This window comes from Acinonyx jubatus, chromosome A1 (assembly GCF_027475565.1).
Source record: "Acinonyx jubatus isolate Ajub_Pintada_27869175 chromosome A1, VMU_Ajub_asm_v1.0, whole genome shotgun sequence".
NCBI lineage: Eukaryota > Metazoa > Chordata > Mammalia > Carnivora > Felidae > Acinonyx > Acinonyx jubatus.
Genome location: NC_069380.1, coordinates 144,813,273 through 144,841,092, shown reverse-complemented (window position 1 = coordinate 144,841,092; position 27,820 = coordinate 144,813,273). Strand labels below are relative to the sequence as shown.

The 27,820-nt window shown below is 38.7% G+C and overlaps 1 protein-coding gene across 7 annotated transcripts in view; it reads right to left on the bottom strand.

The window, feature by feature from the left end:
* Positions 1-27,820, bottom strand: part of XRCC4 (X-ray repair cross complementing 4) — a 297,500-nt gene that overhangs the window by 51,179 nt on the left and 218,501 nt on the right. For 2 of the 7 annotated variants that reach the window (XR_003413807.2, XM_053224611.1), the window contains exon 8: positions 27,380-27,503. Coding sequence is in view for 4 of the 7 variants with exons in the window: in XM_053224611.1 (XP_053080586.1) it covers positions 27,392-27,503 (112 nt within the window). In the remaining 3 variants the exon portion in view is untranslated. Of the gene's footprint in view, positions 1-820; positions 2,343-10,929; positions 14,495-26,864; positions 27,504-27,820 lie in introns of those variants that run through there. The other 5 variants (XR_003413805.2, XR_008299483.1, XM_015074916.3 and 2 more) reach the window with 5 other exon arrangements.

Sequence of the window (27,820 nt, the reverse complement as noted above, 5' to 3'; positions counted from 1 at the left end):
TCAAATCTGGCCATTTGATCTTGTCTTCCAGAAAGGTTATTTTATATTTCATGTGTTTAAAGCATGATTTTAAGCACTTAAAATGTGCTACACTTTATTTCTATGCTGTTCTGGAGTTTTTCCTCTTCTCCTCTTTTTGTTTTAATACTCCAGGAGCCTTAAGAAATGGAAGGTTCTCAGATCTCTTTTGACATCTGAGAGGGCCAGGCCCTATTATTCAGTGAGTCTATTCACATCTCTCTCACTCTCCCTACGGTCTATGAACAGGTTACTGTGGGATGGAGAAGAGCTTTGGTTTTATGAAGTGATGAATTGGTATTCTGACTAAACCCAAATGTTTTGGTGACTGTTCGGGTGGAACCCAATAATTCTGCCAAGTTGGGATTAGCACCAATGCTACTTCCCCCTTGGTGGAGATTCAGCTCAGAATCACGGTTAAAGAGAAAGAAAGGAAATCCAGTATGAAAGTGGACTTCCATTACAATAACCACCAAAAGATTTTTTTTTTAAAGCTTCAAAGAAAGAAAAATGGAAAACCTAATCACGCACATAACACACCACTTGTAATTTGCGTAATGGTTATCTTTGTTGAAAACTATTTTTTTTATTTCTTTTTAACGTTTGTTTCTTATTGAGAGACAGAGCATGAGCATGGGAGGGGCAGAGAGAGGAGGAGACATGAAATGTGAAGCAGGCTCCAGGCTCTGAGCTGTCAGCACATAGCCTGATGCGGGGCTCGAACCCACAAACCCCAGGATCATGACCTGAGCTGAAGTTGGATGCTTAACTGACTGAGCCACCCAGGTGCCCCTGTTGAAAACTATTTCTAATGAGATGGATGAAAAGCTAAAATGGTCAACAGATTTGGTCAAATCAGACACAAAAAATGTCCCTGAGGCTTTTCAATCTTCAACACATATTGGTTCTTATCAGTCTTCTCAACCATAATTTGTTCCTTTGAAACTTCAGAATCAAGGTAAGGTTCAAAAACCACTTTACAAAATAATCATTTATCTCTACAGTCTCAAAAGTTGTAAAATATATTGAATACATGTTTTACTTCATATCTGAAGAATTTAAATTTAATCTAGTTAGTTCCTTATTAGAGATGGAACATCAAAGAATTCAGAAGGACTTAAAACATTCTGTGTATGTTGTGCTTTTATTCATGCATAGGTTAACTTTTGGAAGTCAATTTGCTTTTTTAGTTCATGAGAGTCTGCAGAGAAGAAATAACTAGCAGGAGTCAACAATACATGATACAGGGTTCCAGAAAACTGGGTCCCTTTTGCTCTGTGCTAACTGCTTGGGTCAAGTACACAAACTAATTTGCCCACACAAGATATCTCTTAGTATTCCTTACTGTTCAGCAAATACCTATTCTAACTGAACCCAGTTCTTTGGTAATGGTGGAGGCAATAGATAAGTGTTATCTATACATATCCAAGACTAAATTTTGCTATCTTTTCTCAGCCCAAGTAAATACATGAATATGTCTTCTCTATATTACAGGAGATGTCAAAAAAAGAGCATGTTTTATGGAAAACAAATGGCATCTCTGTTTTATAAAAACTACTTCTCTGGAAAGTAAGGTGGATATTTCGAGTCTTCTGTAGATACCTGGAAAATCAGAAAACTAAAAAACTAAAAATACATACACGCAAAATACAACTAAAAGCAAATAAAAAACTGAAAAATTTCCCATTAAACGATACCCACCAACAGGGAGATATGAAGAAAAACAAGTCAACTTTTTCTACAAGTATATCAAGGTTCATGATTAAAATAAGTCCATAACCAGGGAAAGGCCTGGTCTTTAGTACAAGGACGGGCCTTTTATTTGGCTGTCGCCTTTGACACTGGTGGACAGCATATGAAATTTAGTAATTTAAGAAATCCTGGGGTGGGGGAGAAGCCCTTCCGGAAAGCACTTTTACATTGTGGATTAAGCTGTGGCTACTGCCTCTGTACATTATCTGCCTTATCTGGTGCTTAGACAAGAAGTACACGTGAGCTGGTCTCATTTGTGAGGAAGCTGACTTCAAAAGAGAGGTTAAGTGGCTGGCTTGAGAGAAGAGAGTTAGGCAGTGGGAGATCCAGGATTGGAACGTCAAAGTTAGTGACTCCAGCCCACTTTATCCTGCTGTGACGCTATCTCTACTTGGCTGAAAAAAAAAAAAAAGTGTCACTGGAATTATCTATCAATGGAACAGACATTTGTGCTATTTGCAGTCATTTGGGGAAATGCTTCTGGTTAACAGTAAGAAACGTTTGCTTCTCCTGTTTCCGAGGTCATCATGAATGGGGTAGGTATGGGATTAATTCTTTTTGGCAGCCATGTCCTGGAGGGAAAGGGAGAGCCAGAATTATCTCACAGACAAATAGAAAGAAACAGCAAGTTTTACACCCACTAGCTTTAAAACGACAGCCAGTTCCCCTTGTGACGTCTGCCTCGAGCTGAGTAGTGCACTTGAGAACTGTTTTGCCAGCCTCTCAGGGCGTAATCTTTAACCCCTTTTATTAATGGATTCTGTGACACTGTGCAGCAGAAAAATGATAAACGTCCAGGTTAAAAACAAGCAAATTTATTTTTTTCACATTCTTCTTCACATTCAAAGATGTTGAAGCCGATGCTATTGGTAACCATATATAATAGTGTATGGTGGAAAATGTCAAGTCAAAACTCTAACTCACACATGCCTACTCACTTCTGTATGGCCATAACATTAACCTCTTATTTACAATGTTGTGTGATGACTAGCTTTTCTGCCTTGATAAAATATTTAGTGCTCACAGGTTATTATTCCATGTTTCCCAATAATCTATTTGCTTTATAATAAAGCAGGAGCTCCCAAACTTCGTTCTTAAGTAACTCACATGGTTTCGGCTGTACTATCAAATCGGTATCTATGTAATATTTTTCTTTAACCGGACTCACTCTATTATTTTACAAGATTATATCACTACCGTAGATGGAAAAAGAATCTACTGTTTGCCTTAAATAGATGGAAGCTACACGATATATATACAATGAATAAAAAAAATGCTTTAAAACTTATGTAAACATTGCTACCTTGTGCTAAAGGCTCTGAATGTGAGACCTAGACACTCTCTCTGTTAAAAAATAAATGAAAAATGGAGGGAGCGTGGGGACCTGTAAGAAGTGTTAAATATACGCCAACACTAAATTAAGGTTTCTTCTTTTATGTGATCATAAACATTGAAAGAAAACTGATAAATAAATCAACTTTTCATTATGGGAATCAGAGTAACGGTGTTGGGTCATGTGCCATCTTATGTGCTGTCTCACTGTGGAAAACATTTCAGTGAAGAGTTTTTGTAAAACATGTCTGAATATCAAAGAGCATTTCTATTGCTCACTTAGACACTAGCGAGAGAGAGAACTGAGACAAGGGTGAGAGTTTCTTTTCCTCCACAGTCAATTCCATTCAACATAAAATACAAATTAAGTGCTTAGATATTTCAGTTTATTATCTTATTTGTGAGAAGAGACAAATACATTGGAAATAAATGATTACCAAACAAATCGACACTCTTAAGGGTGCATGCTGAGTATCTAGGCAGGTAAGAGCACACGAGGGGCCTTTGGGTTCCTCTGCATGAATAAAGCACAAAACGGCACTCATTATAGGTGGACAAATTAGAAATGGGCCACATGTGGATGGAAGCACCCCAGGGGAACTCAAAGCATGTGGAACAGAAGACAAGAAGAAAAAACTGGGATTTCTGGTCTCACTCCACCCCTGCCCATCGCCCCATCCAGGGGAGAACTATCAAGTGTTGAAAGGAGGGAGAGAAACCCTACTCAGACTCCTACAAGATTGATCCTTAGATGCTTTTTTTCTTTTTCTTTCTTGAGAAAGAGAGGGTGTGTGGGCAGTGGAGGGGCAGAGAGAGAGAGAGAGAGAGAGAGAGAGAGAGAATCCCAAGCAGGTGGGTGCCCTGTCAGTGCAGAGCCTGATGTGGGGCTCAATCCCTCAACCCTGGGATCATGATCTTAGCCAAAATTGGAAGTCAGACACTTAACCAACTGAGCCACCCAGGCACCCCTTAGATACTCTATTTCATTTTCCAAGATCTGATGGTGTTTGTTGTGTGACGTATGGACTAAGGAGGGTGTTAGCATAAAGGCATCCTGCAAAGACAAAGAGTGTATACAATAGTTTGTTTATGGAAACCTTTGGTAATGCAAATAATTAGTGAAACATTAAAGAAAACGTTTTGCCTCTTGTTTAATTCATCATCCAGTGGCTTTATACATGTTTTCTAGTAAATAACAATGGCAATAGTCCAATCTCTTTTGAGTATGAGGACTGTATCATGCTAGACATTATACTTTCAATGTCTATAGACTGAGAAAATACATAATGATCAAAGGCTTCTATTAATTCAGTGAACCAAGTAAGTGAATTTATATTTTATTCATCACCTCACCTATAGACATTTAAAAAATAGTCCTGTGTGTGTGTGTGTGTGTGTGTGTGACATATTATTTATTTAGTCTAGTCATACTGAATGTGCATATGGATTTACAGACCCCTCACAATAAATTCTGCTACCCCCAGGGGTCCAAGACCTAGTGGTTGGAACTGTGGAATAGGACAGGCTTATGATTGATGACAGTGAGGAGGCACTGGGGCACATCTGTGGGTCCTCCATTGCTTTTGTCATCATGACCCTCACACTTTCTTCCTGAAACTCTGCACTCTTCTTTGTTTACTGAAAATATTTTCTGTATAAACTTCAACAGGTTGGTTTTCCATAGTGGAAACATTTTTTTTTCAGGCTAAAAAATTAATCTGTGCCTTAACTGGAGACCTGTACAACTGGGATAAAAGTCATTTTAAATTCAAGATGCACCAGGTCTTCTGCTGTATTTAATAAAATGTTAGTCCTGAAGGTAGGTTGTGAGTACACGGTTATTTGCTGTGCGACTCCTCATACCCTTGTGACGTCCATATTGAATAATAAACGAAAGCATAAACATTCTCTGCATCTCACTTACAGCTCTTTTCCTTTATGTGGTTATCACAACAAGCCAACAAAAGCTACCAATAAAGTTATTACGTGCTGCACAAAGCAGTGAAGCAACATTGTAAACTTACTTCCTGAGTGTTTTCTGGAATTTTAACTCCTTTGTCCTAGCACATTTTATCCGAATCTGAGATTCAAAATGTGCTCATGAGCTTTTGCCAAAATAGGCATTCCTTCTTTTGGGTCTGCCTTTTGTGTGACCCTAAGGACAACTGTGACTTTCTTAACAAGCAGTGTCTTTAATCGTTCACGTAATATGTCCCTGCAGTCATGCCCTCTCTCTCCTGCAGCAGCGCTGTCTTCCTCTTACCATGGCACATCTCACAGTAAACTTGTCTACATTTGCTGTCTACATGTACTAACGTCGTAGGCAGTTTCAACACACTCCACTCCACTCTACTCTGTTACATCTCAGAGAGTGCTCTTATCACAGTCACAAACCACTTTCACATGGGGCCAAAGGTCATTCTCTGGCTCTCAGCTCATTTGCTCTCTCAGATGCATCTGACATGTTGACACTCCTTTAAATACTTTCTCACGTTTGCTTCCATTATACTCATTTATGTATTCAGGAAGACCTACTCTGGGTACAAAGAATTGAACAGTGAAAAAGATTGGCTTCTTGTCTTTATGAATGACTGTGACAGAGACAGAGAAGCAAACATGCAGTTACAAGGGCCATGTGGACTAAATGTGCTAAATGCTATATGGTGGGGGGAATATGGTGTGGACACAGGATCTATGAAGAATGCCTAATCAGGATTTACATGGTCAGGGAAAGCTTTCTGAGGAAGTGACATTCAACTCAAGACTTAAAAGATGAATAGGAATTAGTCAAAGAATGGAGACAGCATAGTGAGAAAGGGTATTCAGGACAAAGGGAAGAGCATATTCAAGGACTTGGAAGGGAAGGGAGAGCACGGAAAGATGTAGTGCCAATATGTACAGGGTTGGTTTTTTTTTTTTTTTTTTGGTGGAGGGGAGGAAAGAGTAGCAAAAGAAAGAATGATAAAAATGTCACTGAAGTAAGGAGGCATCATATCAGACAGGCCTTATAAGACACTTTAAGAATACTGGACATTTTTTATTGAAGGCAGTAGGGAGCAATTAAGGAAAGTGGAGCTGGAAAATGACTGAACCAGGAGAAGGATTGAGAAGGGGCAAGGTTAAAGGGCAAGACTCACTAGAAATCTGTGACACAGATCCAGGCAATAGTAGTAGTTCTGTTAGTGGCAGTAGTGTTGGTGATGGTAGAGAAAATTGGCCATTATAGAGGAAGAAGTAACAAAATTTTGTGATTTGATGGAAGAAAATGTCTGGTCAGGAGATGGAAGAGTCAGTGATAACAACCACGATAAGGTTGGTGCCTTTCACCAATTTGGAAAGCACCAAAATAGGAACGAGATGTGGCTAAAGATAGAAGGGAGATGATGAGTTCAGTTGGAGCTTACTGACACTTCAAAAGCAGAGATGCACTCGGAAGATAGGGGGGACTCTAAAAGGGACTGGCCCTCCTCTCTCTCCCAGAGATAACGAATGAGGAAATAATGATGATTTCCCTGTTCCTGAGAGCTTTCTCAGGGAGCATGTTTGAGTGACCCATAACACAAGATGTGGAGCGTGGGAGTCACATGCTTCTCGCACGGAATCTACTTTTCTCCTAAGCAGTTTTCTCCCTACTTTTCTCTCTACTTTTCTCCCACTACAGACAGACAACAGCCACAGCTCCGGATCCACAGCTTTGAGAACTGAGGCATCAGGGAATCTATAACAAGAATCAGACACGTAGTGACAAAGGACACATGCCCTCATTGCCAAGTTCTTGGTAATATCCTTTAAAAGGCCTCAGTGGTGATAGAGGGGAAGTTTAGGGAAAGCAGAAGTAGCCCTGAAATAGCTAAAACCTGAGTTGGGGGCTCCTGTCCCTTCTCAGCATCCTGACAAGGTCTTAGTAATATATCCAGATTTGTGATCAGCAAATTAGGCCAAGTTGGAATGAGTATAGGCAAATGAAACATAAGGGGAAAAAAATACAAGTTTTTTTTTTAAATCTCAGCTTTGTTGGCTTGTGTGTTTTATTTCGTATTTTAACGGTGCATATCATTTTCAGTTGAGGTCTTGTTTCTTGCAAGGTCATTGCTTTTGCAATCCTATCTGGAGCAATATGTAAAAAGGATGTGTATATAAAATGAGGAAGCATATTTCAGTCCCTTCTAAGAAACCATTTAAACTGTTAGACATTTGTTTCATGCCTATACCTTTCTAACACTCTTAGCTGAAATATTGTGCTTCTCTGTGCTATTAGCAGTACAAAAATTAAAGAATTCAGATGCTGTGGTCCAAGGGAACCATTTTACTGTTTCCATCAAAATATGAGTTTTCCAGGTTTTATTCCCATTACTTATCTATCAAGGACTATGTCTCTCCCCATGCTAAACTGTAGATACCAATACAGTCTGCCTCATCAAAGGCTATTAGGACACTATTCATGGAGTGTATTTTGCTTTAGGAAGTTGGCTGGGAATTCCCCCAAAATTGTATTTAGCATATGTTAATGGTTGACGTGTATTCTACAAATGAGTGAATTTCTTCTAAGTTAGAACTATGGCAGGAGTGACATGGATTAGAGCTTGGCAGTGACCTGAATTTCTGTAAGCAGAGCATAGTCAACTTCCCAACTGTGCCTTGCACAAGGGTGGCCAACTCCCTTCTGCTGTATTAGTCATCATTAGCCACACTAGGGAGTGGTTTAACTAATTTACAAAACAGCGATTGTTCTGCTACCCTCAGGAGAGTGTTCGGTCATGGGCAACAGCTCTATTGCATGGGGCATCATACTGCACTCATCTGTCCTAATAGTTTTGGTTAAAACGGAAGTGGCAGCAGACTAACACTAACCATCCCGCACCTTTAACACGGCTCTTCTTGGGCACCAGGCACTGTGCTAAGTGCCGTTTTACATGATCTCATTTAATCTTCAGAACCACCTGTGATGAGATTATTGGCTGTATTTTAGAAATGACAAAAGTGAAGTGCAGGGAGAGGAAGACATTTCCCAAGAGTCACCCAGAACAAGGGTTTGAATTCAACTGTTTGACTCCTGAATCTGTTCTCTTAATCTGAATCTCTTAATCACTGGACCAAAGGCTTGTAAATTTTTTCCCAAAGGATAAGGCGGACCGAACTCTTGGATCCTACTCCAACTCTTCTTTTGTTGCTTTCTATATTGAGGTTCAGCGTAGACCTCACTGTAGTAAGGAACCAGAGCCATGTTTTTTTTTTTTTGTTTTTTAATTTTTTTTAACGTTTATTTATTTTTGAGACAGAGAGAGACAGAGCATGAACGGAGGAGGGGCAGAGAGAGAGGGAGACACAGAATCCGAAGCAGGCTCCAGGCTCTGAGCCATCAGCCCTAGAGCCCGACGCGGGGCTCGAACTCACGGACTGCAAGATCTTGACCTGAGCTGAAGTCGGACGCTTAACCGACTGAGCCACCCAGACGCCCCCAGAGCCATGTTTTAAGAACAGTTTGACCTTGCATCATTTGCTCCGACGTCTCTGTGCATCTGAACCAACTCAATACTGGACATGGAATCCAGAACTGCCTGCTTCATATACTCTAGTGACTGATTAAAAGAAAAGCCTCACTGAGTGGCTACAGAAAACAAACAAACAAACAAAAAAGAAACCTTATGTCAAAAATTCTGAGTTAGCTCAATGAAGGCCTGTCAAATGGAACATATAACAAGACAAAAGGTAGCCAGTCCAGGTTAACTGTCCTTTATCTATGGCATCAATTTATTAGCTACCTTGTCATGCAGGAATATCCCAGGATAAGAGACTTGGGCAGATATATTTTCTTAGTGGGAAGGTTGGAAACAGAACAGTGGGGACCCAATGAAGGGATCATGAGAGATCAAGGGGAAAAGATGGAGAAAGAGCAATTTTTCTCCCATGGACTAGTCCCATGTAGCAGAAATTTAAAAAGCGGGGGTGGAGGGTGGGAATGGGTTTTGTTCATTGCATATTTAAAGGGAAATTAATCAGATTTAACTTATTATAGGCCACTCTAGGAAACCACATGCAGAGTCTCCTTACAATTTTTCCTAATGACAGTCTGACAGAAAAACATCACTGTATTCTAGAGACAGCTATCATTTCACAATTCAGAAAAGATGTGAGAATTTATTATATGGCATGAAAACCAATGATTTTGATTTTGGAATCAAAGTATTATTATTATCTAATAGGTAAAGTTAGCCCAGATTATAGAGGAGGAATGTGTACCAACCCAAACACTCAACACATCATATGCAAGAGCTTTCCTGCATTGGATGCCCTTTAGAAGTTTTTGGACACCAAAAGGTGAAAGTAAGGAATTTGCCATTTTGATGCAGCCTTTTTAATCTGGGAAAAACAACCCAATGTGCCTTTCAGTTCTAAATAATAAAGAAAGTAAATATCTCTATTCTTGAGGCCGAAATAACAACCTGGATTGAGGCCCTTTAGGTCCAGAGGATGGGTCTTCCATTTAGTCACATAAATCAAATATGTTTTCACACAGTTCTTTTTCTCTGCAGATAGTTTTTGGGGTAGAGGAGAGCAGAGTCCAGGGCAGAAAACTTTTTTTTTGTCTTTATATGGATTTATGCTTTATAATAGCATATTACTGTTTATTGTTAAGAAGACCATCTCAGAGCATACAGGTCAATGGTGTGTGTGTATGTGTGTACAATAAATACATGTGTTCATGATATTGTTCCCATATGTCAAGATCTTGGTATCAGGGAATCTGAAGACTAAAGAAAGTTGGGTATGTTTGAACTTGATTGGGCTTGGTGCAGCTTAGAATGGATTGCAGATGTCCCATACTTAGTGTATGAATGGTTCAATGGCTCTAGTTTGGGGGAAATACACTGATAGTGAACCATTTGCCTGTTTAAGGATACAGGTTAAGACTGACCCACAGGCAAGGTGTGGAGCTTTCCTTGGAGAACTTACAAAATCATTTTGGAAGGAGACAGAGATCCTGGGATTCACGATGGTCCAGGAGGCAGAATTTAGGATACAAAGAGGAGGGAATTTTTCCTTTGAGCTCATGACTAGGTTTGGAGGGGAGATATGGCAGAGGAGAATCCCAGTGAGGGGTGTACATATGTGTGTGCTGGATGGTGCATGTTGATAAGCTGGTTGCTTGCAACATGGCCATGTTACTGGTGACTCCTTATGGGTCTAGCTACAGTAAATTAAATTAGTCAGTGTGGTGAACTTTCCTTGTATTAGTCCCAAATTTTCATGTTTTCAAGTGACCAGTGTGAACAAAGTGATGACTGCAGAAATGACCACAAAACTTAGCAATATGTGGATCCTGAGAAACTTAATAGAAGACCATGGGGGAGGGGAAGGAAAAAAAAAGTTAGAGAGGGAGGGAGCCAAACCATAAGAGACTCTTAAAAACTGAGAATAAACTGAGGGTTGATTGGGGGTGGGTGGGAAGGGGGGGGTGGGTGATGGGCATTGAGGAGCGTACCTGTTGGGATGAGCACTGGGTGTTGTATGGAAACCAATTTGACAATAAATTTCCTATTAAAAAAAAGCTTAGCAATATGGAGGTCAGTGTAGAACTTGATATGGTTTTATTAAAAGTAAATAAGGTTGGTCTCTTGTGCTGCAGAGAATCAAAGAAGGCTTGCTGCCCCACTTTGGGAAGCAGTTCAGTGGAGCAGCAGCAGCTTAAAGAAACCTATTCCAGGGAGATAAAGGAGTGAGCAGTGGCCCACAAAAGGAGCAGAGACCCAAGCTCTAAGCCAGATGCTTGGCTGAAATGATAAACAATGACCAAGACCCACTTGCAGAGAGAACTCAACAGTCATGTGGAGTGAAGACTCAGGTCTTTGTTTTGGATATATAAAGTTAATAAAAACATGCGAGTGTAAATATCTTTTCAGAATAATGATTTCTTTTCCTTTCAATATATACCCAGAAGTGGGATAGCTGGATCACATGGTAGTTCTATTTATAATTTTTTGAGGAACTTCCACATTATTTTCCATAATGGACATTCTCACCAACAGTGTGCAAAAGTTTCCTTTTCTCCACATCCTCACCAAAGCCTATTATCTTTGGACTTTTTGGTGGTAGCCAATCTAAGAAGTATGAGGTGATATCTCATTATGGTTTTGATTTTCATTTTTTCTGATGATTAGTGATGTCAACTACCTCTTCATACACTTGTTGAGCATTTGCATGTCTTCTTGAAAAAATGTCTATTCAGGTCCTTTTCACATTTTAAAATCGAGTTATTTGTTGTTCTGGTATTGAGGTGTATAAAATTCTTATATATCTTGGATATTAATTCCTTGTTAGATATGTGATTTGCAAATATTTTCTCCCATTCCATAGGTTGCCTTCGTATGTTGTTGATGGTTTCCTTTGTTGTGCAGGAACTTTCAAATTTTACTGTAGTCTCATTTATTTATTTTTGCTTTTGTTGCCTCTGCTTTGGTATCAATTCCAAAAAATCATTTCCAAGACCAATGTCAAGGAGCTGACCCTTATGTTTTCTTCTAGGAGTTTTATGGTTTTAGGGCTTACATTTAAGTCTTTAATTCATGTTGAGTTGATTTTTAGGTATGGTGTAAGACAAAGTATCCCATTTCATTGTTTTGCATGTGGCAATCCAGGTTTTCTAAGACCATTTATTGAAGAGACTATCCTTTTCTTATGGAGTATTCTTGGTTCCTTTGTCAAAAATTAGTTCATTGCAGCATTATTATTCACAGCAGCCAAGATAGAGAAATGAGTTGAATGAATAACCAAAATGTGGTATAAATACACAATGGACTATTATTCAGCCTTTAAAAAGAAGGAAATCCTGCCATATGCAATAATATGTATGAAACTGGAGTACATTATGTTAAGTAAAATAAGCCAGATACAGAAAGATAAATATCATATGATTTCAATTAAATGTTCAATCTTAAAAAAAAAAAGTCAAACTTATAGTAACACAGAGTGGAATAATGGTTATCAGAAGCAGAGGGATGGAGGAAAAGGGGAAATACTGATCAAAGGTCACAAACTTTCAATTACAAGATGAAGGAGTTCTAGAGATCCAACATACAGCATGGGGACTGTATCAGTAATGTTTTGTAGACCTGAAATTTGCTAAGAGCGTAGATCTTAAATGTCCTCACCATACACACACAAAAGAGTCTAACTATGGGAGGTGATAAATAAGTTGGTTAGTTTGATTGTGGTGATCATTTCACAGTATACACACATATATCAAACAATGTATTATAAAAAAAACACATTATACTGTACACCTTCAATATACACAAAGTTTGTCAAAAATAAATAAACAAAACTCAGAAAAAAATAGTAAAATTAATATGATCTCATTTTGAGCCTTAATATTGTTGGGACTTGGACATATGATTTGTACATAGAAATGTAAACTCTTGAACACTATAAATGCTAAGAGAGTCTGATATAATTTAGACCAAGCTTTCATGTCAGATTCAGTAGAGGGTTTGTTCTAGTAACAAGTCAGTGGGCCTAATCAACAAAACTTCCCATGCCTTATTGCTCTTATAGTTACTGTGATAAAAATTTAAATCATTAACCCAGAAAAATCTATTAAGTATCTATGTGCACAAAGCAGCACTCTAGGCAAAGGAGATTATAGGAGAGTACAAAAGAGACTAAGTCCCTCTTCTAATGGTGTTTGTAGTAGGGTGAGGGGAGACAGACAACAAACAAATGAACACATATAATATGCCAGGTCTGAAACTGATGTGGAAAATGATGAATGAGAGCAAGAGAAACAATGGTGTGGCAGGTAATGCTAGAAGGGTGCTATTTTACATAGGATGGTCAGGGAAGGCCTCCCCAATAACATGGAATCTGAATAGAAACATGAAAAAAGTAAGGGAGTGACTATGTAGCTAATCTGAAGGGAAGAGCATTCTAGCCAGAGAAATAGCACATTCAAGGCACCGTACTGACATGACTGTGGCTGGAAAAGGGATAGGGCAAAAAAAAAAAAAAAAAAAGGCGGGGGGAGGGCTGGAGGTAAAGCCACAGAAATGGAGCTGGGAGCAGATCGCTAGTACGTTATAATTAGAGATTAGAGATTATGGACTATAGATTACAATTGGAGATTAGAGAGAAATGGATGAATCAAGGATGTCTCCAAAAGTTTTTGCCTGGGCAACTGGTTGAATAGAATTGTTATTTATGAAATGGAAAAGGCTGGTAAATAAGTATGTTTGAAGACACAATAAAGAATTTAATGTTAGAGTTACCATGTCATTTGTACATCCAAGAAGAGAGGCCAGGAGGCAGTTGGCATTCTTCATCATGTAAAGTTACTTAAAGTCATGGACTAAATGAGACCACTTAGCCAATAATGTAAAGAAAAGAGATCTGAGTACAGATCCCTTTATAGAGACTGAGAAAATTAGGAGGAAGCAAAAAAGTCATAAAGAAGGAATAGCCAGTAGAAGAGGAAGATAACCAAGAGACAACAATGAATCAGAGATCAAGTATGTTAAGTTATCAGTGTTTCAGTGTGACTAAGATGAGGCTAGAAATGACCAATGACTTTAGCAACTTGAAGATCCTTTGTGACTTGATAAGAACTCTTCGGTGGAGTGGTGGACATGATGGCTACTGGAGCGGGTTTCAAGACAGGATTACAGGGAGGGAGGCAAACCACAAGAGACTCTTAAATATAGAGAACAAACTGAGGGTGAGTGGGGGAGAGAGGAAAATGGGTGGTGGTCATTGAGGAGGGCACTTGTTGGGATGAGCACTGGGTGTTGTATGTAAGCCAACTGGACAATAAATTACGTTAAAAAAAAGACAGGATAAGAAATGTATCTATAGCACAGTTTAATTAAGACTGTGATTTGAAGATTTAGACACATTCTAAATCTAGAATGGTTCATTCATGATGTAGAATAATCACCTATGTATAAGTCAACTCACGGTGAGAATTAGTGGGCCTATTTAGAAAAATCATCAAAGATGCCATAGTTAGTTCCAAGTCATGGGATGAAGACACATCACCAACAGCAACAGAGGGCATAAGCTGAGGAGTGATCTGTCTACGGGGTTTCATTCAATTACTCTTTGAAGCTCCTTCTAGAAAAGTGTAAAGTTGTTTTATAGTTCTGAGAACTGAGGGAGGACACCCAGTAAATCTGTTGATATAGTCTCAAGCACTGAGGCCATCAGAAAGACCATCTCAATGACTATTTTTCTTAAGTTGCAGTTATACGGGATCAATTTACTTAGTTTTATCCTATTTAGATTTTTGTTCTTACCTTGGCACTCTGGGGTAACATTTCTGAGCGCAACTAGTAGTGAGTTTGTTCTTGATGGGCACATTTCTCTAGTTTGTGAATTATGGGCCAAGAATGGAATGGTAGCTCTGAAAATAAAAGCCAGGCACAAAGAGGTTTGTTGTTAACCTTCATGAAGGGCCTTATAGCAGTTTAAGTATCTCACCCTTCTGGGACTAAAGACATCATGCTTTCCCATGACCTGAAATGGAAAATCATTCCACTGTTTCTGGGACGGCACAGAACACACACCATGTGAAGCAGTCATAAAATATTTTACTTGTTTTATCTTACTTTTTCCTCTTGCTAGTTCCCTTTATTTTGGCAGGAGGTGGGATGTGATGACCTAAATTAGGCTTTTCCACATCTAATTTCCAGATTCTGGGACCTAAGTTTTACTTTCCTATTTAAAAACATATGAACTTCCAGAAGTTATCCAGAAAGAGTCCCACTGAAGGCAAATGTCCTATCAGTTTTAGCCTGGTCTGAAACAAATTTACTGGAATGGGATTTCCATTACCTCTCGAGCAGATTGGTCACATGAAGCAAATTTACAGTACAGTAAGTGGTATTTCCTGAGGTGATGGATCTCCCATCTAATAGCCTCCGAGTGCAAGTCTCATGAACCATAATGCTTTTTGCATACAAGCCTGTAAATGCCCACTGCAGATTTTCCCACATAAGCGTCTTCTGCATACAAGGTTCTAAAAGTCTATGGCAGGCAATTCAAACAAAATTGTGTTCACTTCTCCTCACTTTTTTCCTAAGCTTACACCCCTGGGTTTTTGTTAACATTTAAAAAAGATATTTAAAACTGCACTTCAGCCACCTTGTAAAATGAAAGAGTACATTGTACAGGCACCAAAGGTACACGTCAGTGCTTTTATCAAATTCAGGGTCCTGCTCTGCCGCACTAATTGGAACCATGTGTTGAAAATGCAAGACAGGATTTTTTCAGCTGTTCTTTAATTAAATGGAATAAAATGAGGACTAAACCTCACATTGCTTCATCAAGAGAGGCTGCCGGGTTGTGCTACTAGACAGGACTGATAGAGGATCCTGAGTGGGGATGCTGGCACCCGTGTCAGGGCTCCAGGGACAATGGTGATTACTTTAATATTGAAGATATTCTCAATGATTCTATGATACGATTTAGCCACATTCACAGAATGCCTGGTTGCAAATGCTTCTCTGATAAGGAGAGGAAGGCAAGTGATAGCAAGCCTAATTATTTTCAAGTGCACTGGAAGAGTGACTCATGAAGATTTTGTAAAATATTTTCATAAAGTTCGGTCACTGCAAAAATCATCAGTAAGGTGGAAAAAGTGCCTCCTCATGCACTTGCCCACTGAAATCTGTGGAGAAATAGTGGCCAACAATGTGTGTGTCTACTAGAAAGACAGTGGAAAATACAGTCTCAAGTTTTCTGTTGAAACTTGAAAACAAATGTAATTTGATTTTTTTAAAAGTGTGATTTCTGCCACTTTGTTTTGAGGAAAAGGATACTCTATACCTTTTAATTGTCCTGGGATCAAAATCCCCGGGAAGAAAAGGTTAGTTCACAATGTCTCCTTTCAGGATTGAAGCCCGTCTTTCACGATGCTTTATGTTATTTAACATCCATTGAATGGCACCAGTGTATTGAACTCTACTCCCTCCTTCCTGTACAAGTTCTGGATCCAGAATGGGTACCTTTGCATAAAGTATTGAAGCTTTAGGAAAGAAATGTGGATATTGCTTCCAACAGCACAGTCGCACCTACGGCCTCCAGAAAGAGGTGTCAGAAGTGAATTAAAGAGGACAGCAACAGCAATTCCCCTAAAGGTGTATATAAGCAGCATTCTGCAGGACATGGGAATGTCAAAGCAGGGCTGAGAATGTTCAAGGAAGAAAGCCAATTCCACAAAAGGTTAAAAAACCCTGAGATCACTCTTAAAGGAAATGATGAAACCACCCCTGCTTGTATCAAAGCCCAAGGCCTGGGCACTAGAAAGGGGTCTCTCTGCTGTGGGCTGGTTGTGTCACTCTACCATCAGGAGTCTCTCAACTTGCAAAGACTGTTGGCAAGGTTTAATCAGTGGATACTGCTTGGTCTGAAGCAGAGTTTGACAGTTTTCCAGACAGGCTGGGAACAGCATCAGAGAGTTACACAACCTGCAAAGAAGTGGGAGACGTCTGGGTGCATGTGGTTGTGCCCTTAGATGGCCTTCGGATTGCCCTTTCAAAAGCACAAACTGAATCAGGTCACTCCCTTTCTTCTCTTAAGATCATTCTATAGTTGTTCATTCACATAATCAGTGGGGAGCCTACACTGCCTTCTCAGGCTCTCACTGCATCTTTTTCCCCTCCCTTCGCTCCAGCCACAAAACACTGAAGATGCCACACTCGCCCATTTCCCTAAAGTGCATCTCAGCCACCTGGCAAATCCTCAATCATCCCAGAAGTTCAGCTCAAACTTCATCCATCTCCTCTCTGAGGTTTCCCTTGGCCATAACCTCTTCTTCCTATACTCTCCCAATAAAGTCAGAGCAGGATGATTCTCTTTTGTGCCCCCTGAACTTCCGGGGCTCCTCTCTTAGAGCACTTACCAAACATTTGATTGTGTACAGGTCTGCCTCCTTCCTTAGTCTAGACTTCCAGGCACCATGAGACAAGATGGTGTTACTCATCTTTATATCTCCAGTGCCTGGCAGAGTGCTTGGCACAAAGTGTTCACCAAACACGCGATGACTGAATAAACACATACACATGTGGACTTGTGTTCTTCTAAACATAGTTGAGAATTGTGTGTAAGCTCAAGGGCACAGGGCAGATTCCGGTGTCCTTGCACACAGCCTGAATTTCAAATTCTTGAGATGAATGATTACTGACACAAAGGACAGTGACAGTGAAACACACACTGAGTTATTATCGCTGACAAACTTGTAACATTTGCCAAATGTAGGCAATTATGAAAGTTACTGATATCGTATATGACAGATTAGGGCTACAATGGAAAAATCAAACAAAGATAAAAATGCTCTTCAGGAAAGGCATTATTTTATATAGAATTCCTCAAGAAAATACTAGGATTTGTTTTATTATATAGTTTCTTTCCTCTCTCACCTTCCTCAAATGTCATAATTCTTGCAGAAAAAATCTTGTTAAAGAAGCATAGACTTTGGATGACATATTATTGAGTCTGAAAATCTATCTCCAAGTCAGAAGTAACTACACTTTGAGATTCCAAATCATATAAAAGATAACCAATTGTGGCCCATAAAGAGCTGCAATTTCATCATTTGAGGGAAATTATGAATAAATAAATGGGTGGGTGAATACATAAACATATTTAAAGCTCTGGGATAGATTTTTCTTTTCCCTAGGTAGCATTTGGACTATCTTCCAATGTTTAGACAGACACACAATGTTTTCCTCTGGAGTTCGTCATTTTTTATACTTTGGTGGCAAATGTGCCTCCCCTGATAGTCATTATCATTTCTTTAGATAAGTCAATACATTGAATTAGATCTTGCTTTGCTTAGAAGTCATGCCATCTTTTTAACATGACATTGCATAAATGGTGAGGGACAGACACCGCCATTTATAAATGCATTATTTTAACATTTAACACTAGGGAAAATGTTACATGGAGATACGTTGCATGACTACTGGTAAACACATGGGATGATCAGAATAAAGAGACAGAGAAAGTTCTTTATGAGAAAATAACAGCAATTGGGGGAAAGCTGAGAGCAGAGGAAAGAGGGAGATGAGAGCAAAGGGATGGACGTCATAGCAGGAAGCTGGACTCTTAAGGTGACAAGTTGCCAGTGGAAAGTTCATACAGTAGGAAAGCCAGAGGCTTTAAAGAATAGAGTTATGGCAAAAATGGAATATAAATCGCTCATTTTCTTTGAGGTAAACTACCTCTCTCTGATCCAAACCTTCCACAAATTCTGCTACACACAGACATTTCTCAGTGCTTTTGTCACGGAATTCAGAGGAAAGGAGGGAAGTTTCATGGCTGAGTTAGCATGGAGCAGAGAAAGAAGAAAATCAGTTTTATTATAAAACATAAGTGAGACTCAGAGCCCAGTGGAAGCAGGAATTCAGAGCAGAAATGGCCACGAAAATAAACTGCACAAGAATTCGTAAAAGTCTCGGGAAAAGCGCGAGACTTTAGAAAGGAGCAAGGATAGGGAGCTTGAGCTAATAAATCTCAGAGAGAGGGTCATCTGATCAGAGCAGCTGATCATCTGGCTTTACAGAACCGCGTGCTGATCCACTGTATGCTGATTTGATAGTGCAGTAGTAACACTCATGGTAAGGGCTTCTATACATGCTCTACTTACTGTGTAGCAGACATTGTGTTAAGTGCTTTATCTGCATTATCTTATTTAATTCCCATTGCATGGATGAGAAAACACAAGTTCAGAGAAAATAAGTATGTTGCCCAGAGTGAGATAGTTAACAGCTGGCAGTGTAGAAACTTGGCTTACTCTCGTCCCCAAATCCACACTTGTAATTCCTACTTATTCTATTATCAAATTCCAGCTAGAAGACACCAGATTTTTATGCCATGTACATATTAACAGCTACTACAAATGTAAAGGTGTCACTGTATGTTATTCTATATGAGTAACTATATTGGTCAGCTATTGTCAAAATACCGTGATATAACAAACTACAGCAAACCTTAGTGGCTGTGAGTAGTAAGCAATTGTTCTCACGCTCATGGTCAGCATGGTTGACTGTAGTTCAGTCTATCTGGATTGGGCTCAGATGGATCGCTCTTCTAAAGGTTTCAGGGTAGTGAGCTCGGCTCCAGTTTAGGACTGAGTTCATTTCTGCTCCATGATCTCATCAGAGGCCCAGGCAGCACGGGCTGCAGCTACCTGGGGCATGTTCCTCTCACAGCAGAGATCAGAAGCTCTCAGAAGAAAAAGCAGAAACACATAATGCTTCTTAACTTCTGGGCACAAAAACTGGAATATTTTTATTTCATCCACATTTTATAGTCCAAAGCAAGTCAATGGAGCAGTGATAGTGGAGAGTAAATATTTACTGACAATAATTTAATCTTCCATAGTAATGTAATTACTTCTCTGTAAACATAGTTCTTGAGAGAAATATACTATATTATATCTCTCAAAGGAGCAAAGCAAGATTGTTTCCAATATTACTCAACAGGGGCTCTGGAATATTTCAGATGAACTCCCTAAATGTTTGCAAAGCACAATGACAAAGCATATTTCTCCCATCATCACTACCAGCATCTTGTCCTAATAGGGATCCAAAAGTTTCACAAAGTCTTCTTTCTTTCTTTTTGTAAGTTTTTTTTAAGTTTATGTATTTATTTTGAGAGAGAGAGAGAGAGAGAGAGAGCGCGCATAAGTGGGGTAGGGGCAGAAAGAGAGGGAGAGACAATTCCAAGCAGGTTCCATGCTGTCAGCACAGAGCCCTATGTTGGGCTTGAACTCACGAACTGTGAGATCATGACCTGAGCTGAGACAAAAAGCAGGACACTTAACCAACTGAGCCACCCAGGCACCCCTCTCACAAAGTTTTCAATCAGATCATAATTGAGAGAGCAGAGAGAGAGAGAAAGGGAACCCTTGTCATCACATAAAAACACTACAATTTGATAGAGTTCCTTTTACTATTTGGTAAAATCAAGAAAAAATATATTGCTTTGTATTCTTTAAAGGATTAGCATAGGTATTAATCTACCAATGATGGCAACTTTGTGACACCTTACACTTAAAATTCATTCCTAAGTAAAATTTATAGTACTATCCTATGTTGCCAAAGATCATAGACATTTCATACTACCATTCAGATCCATCAATACTTTAAAGACACATCTAATGTAGGTAAGATCTTAGCTATATATAATGGCATTTTAATGAGTTTTAAAGTTTTATTATAAAAATTATGTAAATTTTAATTATAAAAGCGGTTTTACTTTCCCCTCTTATTCAAGTTTGCCTATACCAATCTAGATGAAAACTCTCCTGAAATGTTCTATTAGTGGTAGAGTTAACTACTGACAACTTGTTAACTGAAGATAATAAAAATTGATTAAAATGTCCAATGGAGAATATATTTGATTTCCTTATTAATTGGGTACTTTCTGCTTTGCTTTATGGAACCATTTCACTGGTAAGTCCTCAGAAAAGGGAGCAGTGAAGTTTAGACATATGTCTGCACTGAAACAGGCTCTGAACTACAGAATGACCTGCATCTACTCCAGGCACCGGCTACTCTCCCAATCAGTCTCAAGGGTCACAGGGCACCTCTGCTCCATTGTGCTCTGCAGCCTTCTCTTTCTTCCAGTCAGTCTCTGTGCCAACTTACACACTGGCTTTTTCAGGGAACTCAAGTTCAGCCACGCAGTGAGAGTCACATTTCTTTCCCTGGCCTAATCAGCTATGGCTAGGGTTGGGGACGTGGAGCAGGGGCATGTGCATAAAACATGGGTTCTATATTGGACACCCCTTGTATACCACCTCAAAATCCTCAATAGTAGCCATTTCTTTGGCAATCAGTTCCAGGCAGGCTTTGCTCTACTTCAGGCACGTAAAATTGGTACCTGTGCTCCTCTTCTTTCCTGTCCAGGGCTTCTCTGAGACTGCAGCTTTGGTCACCTGCAGGGACCCCGCTACATACTAAACAGGGGCGAAGTGAGGTATGTGGGAACAATGCTTCCAGGCCACTCTTGACCAATGGGAAACAGCAACCCATGGACAAATGCTTCTCCCTTTTGCCCCCAGATGTATTGTTCTGAGGTGACTTTCAGAAGGTACCTCAGAACATCCTGGTGGGGTGGAGCATATCACCCACAGGGCGGGCTGCCTTGATAAGGCATCCTTGCACTCATTTTTCCTCCTTTCCTTCTAAGTGCTTCCAGTCTAGCACTCCTGCTCCCTAGCATCATATTCCCAAATAAATTGCCTGTATGCAAGCCCTTCAGAGGAATGCAGAGTATGACAGATTCCTAGAAGGGTCTTGTATGAGCAGGTTCCAAAAAAATTATCTAATCCACCTACATATACTTGACTGGCTGTGTTATTTCTAAGATTGTAATTAAGCTGGAGACTGTCTTTAAACCAAAAGTAAGTAGTTCAGGTGTAGCCTATATTCCACTTACTGGAACAGTAGCCACAAAAATTGCTCCTGCCCTTGATAAGACCATCCACTATCAAGATAGGTGTAGGCTCCAATCACTCTCTCCTGTCCTGAAAAATCAAGAACTTTTAGGGACAAAGAGACCCTCACTGAGAAAATACAGTTCTCTGTGAGATTTTGAGATGAGAGTTTAGGACAAAGAACCTCCAAAAGAGGGAAGAAAAATCAACATATAAACAACAAAATTCATATTACAGAGGAAAATCAGAAAGTAGTAATAACAGTTGGTGAATAACATGACATGTGGATAACTGAAAGGAAGAAAGTAAGTACAAAGTACACTGGTGAGTGTGTTTCCGGGTGAGTAGATCAGAGAGGTGGAAATTAGGACAGGAGACGGATGGTCAGTTAGGAAGCAACCATGAAGTTCTTGGCATGTATGTGTCAAAGTATCCTTTCCCAGTTATTAATATATGGAGAAAATCACAGCAGGCTTGCTCACAGAACACTTGCAAATGAAATCTGCCCTCCTGAAAAGCATTCACCAGGAGTTTTCAGAACACCAGTGAAAATTTTTAATTCAGACAATAGGTAGAAACGGATAAATAGTGACTATCATTCTCCCTTACCAAATGTGTTAACTACTTATTTTTTTTTAATTTGCTGATGTATAGGTAAATTCATGAAGTCTTTCATGAATTTCGAGGTCACCTATTTAATTTTATTTTATTACAAATGGATTCTATAAATTATACTAAGTGTAAGACTGAGAGACACAAAGGGATGAGGGTTGGCTACTTCTGCAAAGTATCTGTCAAGGGACCCACTGACTCGTTCTCCTTTCTCAATCCCAGATGCCTAAGAAGGGCCCCACGACCTGAAGATTTCTGGCAGTATATATCTTCCCGTGGAAGTGCCAGTCTGAAATGTGGAGAACAATTCTTGTTATATCTTTATTACAAAAATTAGCTTCATATTCTAAATCCACCTGGCCAACATTCCTCCTGGAAAGCCTTCTAACTTGTTTCCTTCATTCTGATGATTCACAATTACAAACTTGAACAGTAACCCCAAGCCCCTACCCCCAGCACCTTCTGCACTCTCCTCTGATCTGGCATACAGTTTCATTCACAGCATACGTTCCTCAACCCTACTGATTTCTCTTAGCCTCCCAGTAGGATTTTTTTTTTAATTTTCTGTGGATCTTCACCCATAAACTTTTTGTTCTTTTCTTTATGACACTTACGCTACCACTCCTTGATATGATAGTTTATCAGATACTGATTTTGGGCCCCAATGTCAACTCCCTTCCATATACTTCACTCTTTGAGAGCAGGCCCAAATTTCACTTACTAGAATATAAGCTCCACAGCAACAAACCACACATATTATTCACTGCTGCATCTAGTGCCCAAAACAGAGACTGACACAAATGCTTAACAGATATTTGGTGAATGGATGGAATTATCCGTAAATTCTCCACATGGCCCAGTTCTGGTTTTTTTTTTTTTTTTTTTTTGTGTGTGCATAACGGATCCTTTATAAACATTTATTGAGTCAAATTTACCCAATAAACAGCTGTTTGGCTCCAAAACACAGGGTCTAGTATTTTATAAATTTGAGTTATATGCCATTAAGAAAAACTTGTCTAAAGTAGTTTCCTGACCTTTTAAAACTACATAATAAAGACATCTCTTCCTGAGATGGGACTTTTTCTTCCATGAACTTCCCTAATGAGGCCTAAGTCATACCATCTGATCCCAGGGCCAAGAATTATAAAATTTTAAGCTGAAAAAAAAAAAAAATGTCACCTTGTTTTATAACAAAGGTCAAAAAAGTAAAAAACCAAACAAAATTCATGCTGCATTATAACTTAATTCTTGTGCCTTCAATTTCAGTGTTTTTCTGTAACAATCTGTTTTTGAATATAAACAATGGAAAAATGTGAGCAAAAATCATGGCATAGAATGACTAGAGCTGCACATCTTAACACCACATCTATAGATATCTGTCTACGCGGAGCACAAAATGTAAAAATAGCCCTTCAAATTCTCCATGCTCGATATAAAAGAGGGAACCATAACTATGTACTACTTATGCTTTGTTCTAACCAGCTGAATCAATCTGACACAAAACAATGGTGGAAAAGATACACTGCTCTGGAAAAATCTAATCAAAATCTTGTAAATATGAGCTTTATAGATTCTGTTGTTACGATTACTTAGGAAACATTTTCTGTACATCATCCCTCTCTCACCACTAGTGGGTTAATAGCCAAAATTCTGTTTTTCTTCTTCTCTTTCACTTAAAAAAAAAAAAAAAACTTTATATGCAAGTATACACACACACAATAGTTGTATATTAATTTTGGTTATTCAGAAGAGATAACATTATTTTGATATTCTAGTACTTTATGTACAAAATCCCCTTGGAAAGGTCCAAGGCAAATCTTAGATTATCTGAGATTCATAGTATAGTGAAGTTTCTATGTAACTGAGCAGAATTTTAGACTTTATAATTATGTTTATTGTATGTATGTGTGTATTTATTTATTGAATTTTAGAGAGAGAGAGCATGAGTGGGGGAGAGAGGCTGAAGGGAAGAGGGGGAAGGAGGGAGGGAGGCAGGGAGTGGGAGTGGGAGAGAGAGAGAGAATATGAATCTTAAGCAGGTTCTACACTGAGCATAAAGCCCGATGTGGGGCTTGATCCCACAACCCTGGGGTCGAGACCTGAGCTGAAATCAAGAGTTGGCTGCTCAAGTGACTGAGCCTCTCAGGCACCCCTATATTTTCATATTTCACATATTTGTATCTACATTTATTTTAAAGTTTTCCTTCTTAAATGGATGCCACCATGGAAATAAAAATGTGGTAAATTTCTTTTTAAAGAATTTTGTTGTTCCATTGACTGAATAGAATCTTGTTCTGATATAAACAATAAAGTGTAATTTCTTTCTGATTCTCTCTCTGTAGTCAAGCCTACATGCATAAATGTATATGTATATATTATTTATAATTAAGCACAAAAGGTACTTGAAGCTTTCTAAACAATTATTTCTCTGTGTCAAATCAACTAAGTTTCAACCTTTTCCTAAGTTTCTTTCAAAACAGTTTAATAACTTACAGAAACATTTGAGTGGCTGTTTTGTGGAAGACATGCATTTATTCATTCAACAAATGCTTAGTAAGCCTTTGTGAATCTAGCCCTGTTGTATGAATTGGAAGATAGATAAAACAGATGGCCATGCCTCTGCTATGATGGGGCTAACTTTCTATTAGGAGACAGGCAGATAGAGAGAGAGAGAGAGAGAGATGAAAAAAATAATTCTGTGTGGTGATATGCACAGTGAAAAAATGGGACAGTGACTGGGAGTGTGTACATCTTTAGAAAGGGCATTTCAGGGAAAGTACCTCTGAGGAGGTGACATATGATTCTAGACCTGAAAGATGAGAAGAAACCAACCATATGAAGATGAACATTCTGACCAATACAATCGTTGTGAGATCTGACCTACTTGAGGGACAGTAAGGAGCAAGGCAAGCAAAGAGAAAAGAGCAGGAAACCAAGGGTAGAGATAGGTAGGGGCCAGATCATATCAAATCTTGTAAGCTGTGGTACGGAGTGTGAACTTTACCCAAAGACCAGTGGCTTTAGATGTGCTTAAACATCCAAATAATCATCCAACGCAGGTAGATGTAGTCAGATTTTTAAGAACCTCCTTTTGCAAAAAATTAATGATAAATTATACAGCTGACCCTTGAACAACAGGGGTGTGAACCATGCAGGTCCACTTATACACACATTTTTTATCGTACAGTACTATAAATGTATTGTCTCTTCCCTATGATTTCTTAGTAACATTTTCTTTTCACTAGCTTACTTTATTGTGAGAATACAATATATAATACATATAAATGCAAAATATGTATTGACTATATTTTCAGTAAGCCTTCTAGTCAATAGTAGTCTCTTAGTCGTTAAGTTCTTGGAGAGTCAAAAATTATACGAAGATTTTTGACTACACAGGGCACCAGTGCCCCAACCCCAGCACTGTTCAAAGGTCAACTGACTCTACACATATATGACTGTGGAAACAGAACTATTCTAATTTTGGAGATAGTAGCATGCAAATGGTACTTAAAATCACAGAAATACTATAGACAAGGTAGGTAGTGAAAAGAAGAAGGCTGAAGAATAAACCTGAGGCACTAAAACACTTAACTCTGGGCCAAAGAGCCTCCGTGTACAAAAAGAAAGAGAAAACAAACAACATATGTCAATGCAAAAGTCAGGTGAAGAAAATGTTTACTGAGAAGTGACCGACTATGTCAGGTGTGTAGCTGAGAGGCTTAGTAAGAGGAGGACTGAGAATGCACCAACTGTTGAATTTATCAACATGATGGTCGCTGTTAACTTTGAAACCATGGAGAAAAGGGATGTTCAACTGGACAGAAGTGAAGACAGAATGAGAGGGTAGGAGGTAGAAACAGTAACTATGTTTTTAAAAAATTGTGCTAGATGTTATCGACGATTGATAAGTAAATATGACATGGTCATTATTTTTAAAGAGGGTCCTTAATGTGTAAGAAGTCTTTTATCAACAATCTCTGAAAAGAACATGTTTTTTTTAAATATGAAATTTATTGTCAAATTGGTTTCCATACAACACCCAGTGCTCATCCCAATAGGTGCCCTCCTCAATGCCTATCACCCACTTTCCCCTCTCCCCCACCCCCCATCAACCCTCAGTTTGTTCTCAGTTTTTAAGAGTCTCTTATGGTTTTCCTCCCTCCCTAACTTTTTTTTCCCCCTTTCCTTCCCCCATGGTCTTCTGTTAAGTTTCTCAGGATCCACATAATAATGAAAACATATAGTATCTTTCTTTCTCTGTATGGCTTATTTCACTTAGCATAATACTCTCCAGTTCTACCCACATTGCTACAAAAAGGCCATATTTCATTCTTTCTCATTGCCAAGTAGTATTCCATTGTATATATAAACCACAACTTCTTTATCCATTCATCAGTTAATGGACATTTAGGCTCTTTCCATAATTTGGCTACTGTTGAAAGTGCTGCTATAAACACTGGGGTACAAGTGCCCCTATGCATTAGCACTCCTGTGTCCCTTGGGTAAATTCCTAGCAGTGCTACTGCTGGGTCATAGGGTAGATCTATTTTTAATTTTTTGAGGAACCTCCACACTGTTTTCCAGAGGCTGCACCAGTTGGCATTCCCACCAACAGTGCAAGAGGGTTCCCGAAAAAACATGTTTTTGATACAAAAAGGGGTTACATTTATATCAATAAGCACCTTATAAAGTCTGCTACTATAATAAAGGAAAAAGGTAAGCTAAATAACATATTTTATTAGGAACATAAATCCTCAATGTATCAAAAATTTTATCATCAGATTTTGAGGTTGCTTGTGTATGAACTAAAAATAAATTTTATACATCATTTCACAAATTAAAATGTTCAAGCATCATTGTTCAGAACATGACTATTCAAAAAAGAACTGTAGACATTTTGTTTGTCCTTTTTCCAAAATCTTCCTAGACAGGATGTTAGACAGCTACCACATATAATATGTGTGAACTGAATACGATAAATGTGTCCTTTGCAATACAAAGTCTGAGATTTTATGTAATTATAGGCATGGGAATGAATAGTTTAGAATAATGTACCACTGTCATCAAATCATATCTTCATATACATGCATAATCCATTTTGCACAATGGTTTCGATTCAGTGTGTATGTAATTAAATTGTAGGGTACAGTAATCGCTGCTGCTGAGTTGAAATCTTGCTTTCTTAGTTTAAAGAAATGAATAGAAAACATAGTCTAGTGAACATCAAAGTACCTTTTGAGACAGTTAAATCTCATCAAAGAGGTCTTCTGAACTACTGTTTCTTAGAGTTTCTAAAGACATGTTTTCAGTTGAGCTGTGCTCCTTTTTCAACTTCTCAGGTTGTGGAGGATCAAGCCTAGAGAAAAAAGAAAATCAAGATAATTTTAGTCTAAAAAATGCCATTTAGAGAAAAAGAAAAATAAGAGATATGTAAGCAAAATAAAAAGTTAAATTCTATTTCAGAATTGGTTTAGAGACTTACTTCCCTATGCTGCGTTAACATAAAAAAAAAAAAAAGAGATGAAGAGAATCTAATTACTTTAACTGCTTTTAGAATTAATCCGTCTCTATTCTGAGCTAACAAAAAATCAAGGGCCTACAACAATACTCAAAATTAAGGTCAAGAAATAAAATATCTTCTATGTTGTCTTTTTATGCCAAGACACGAAGGTT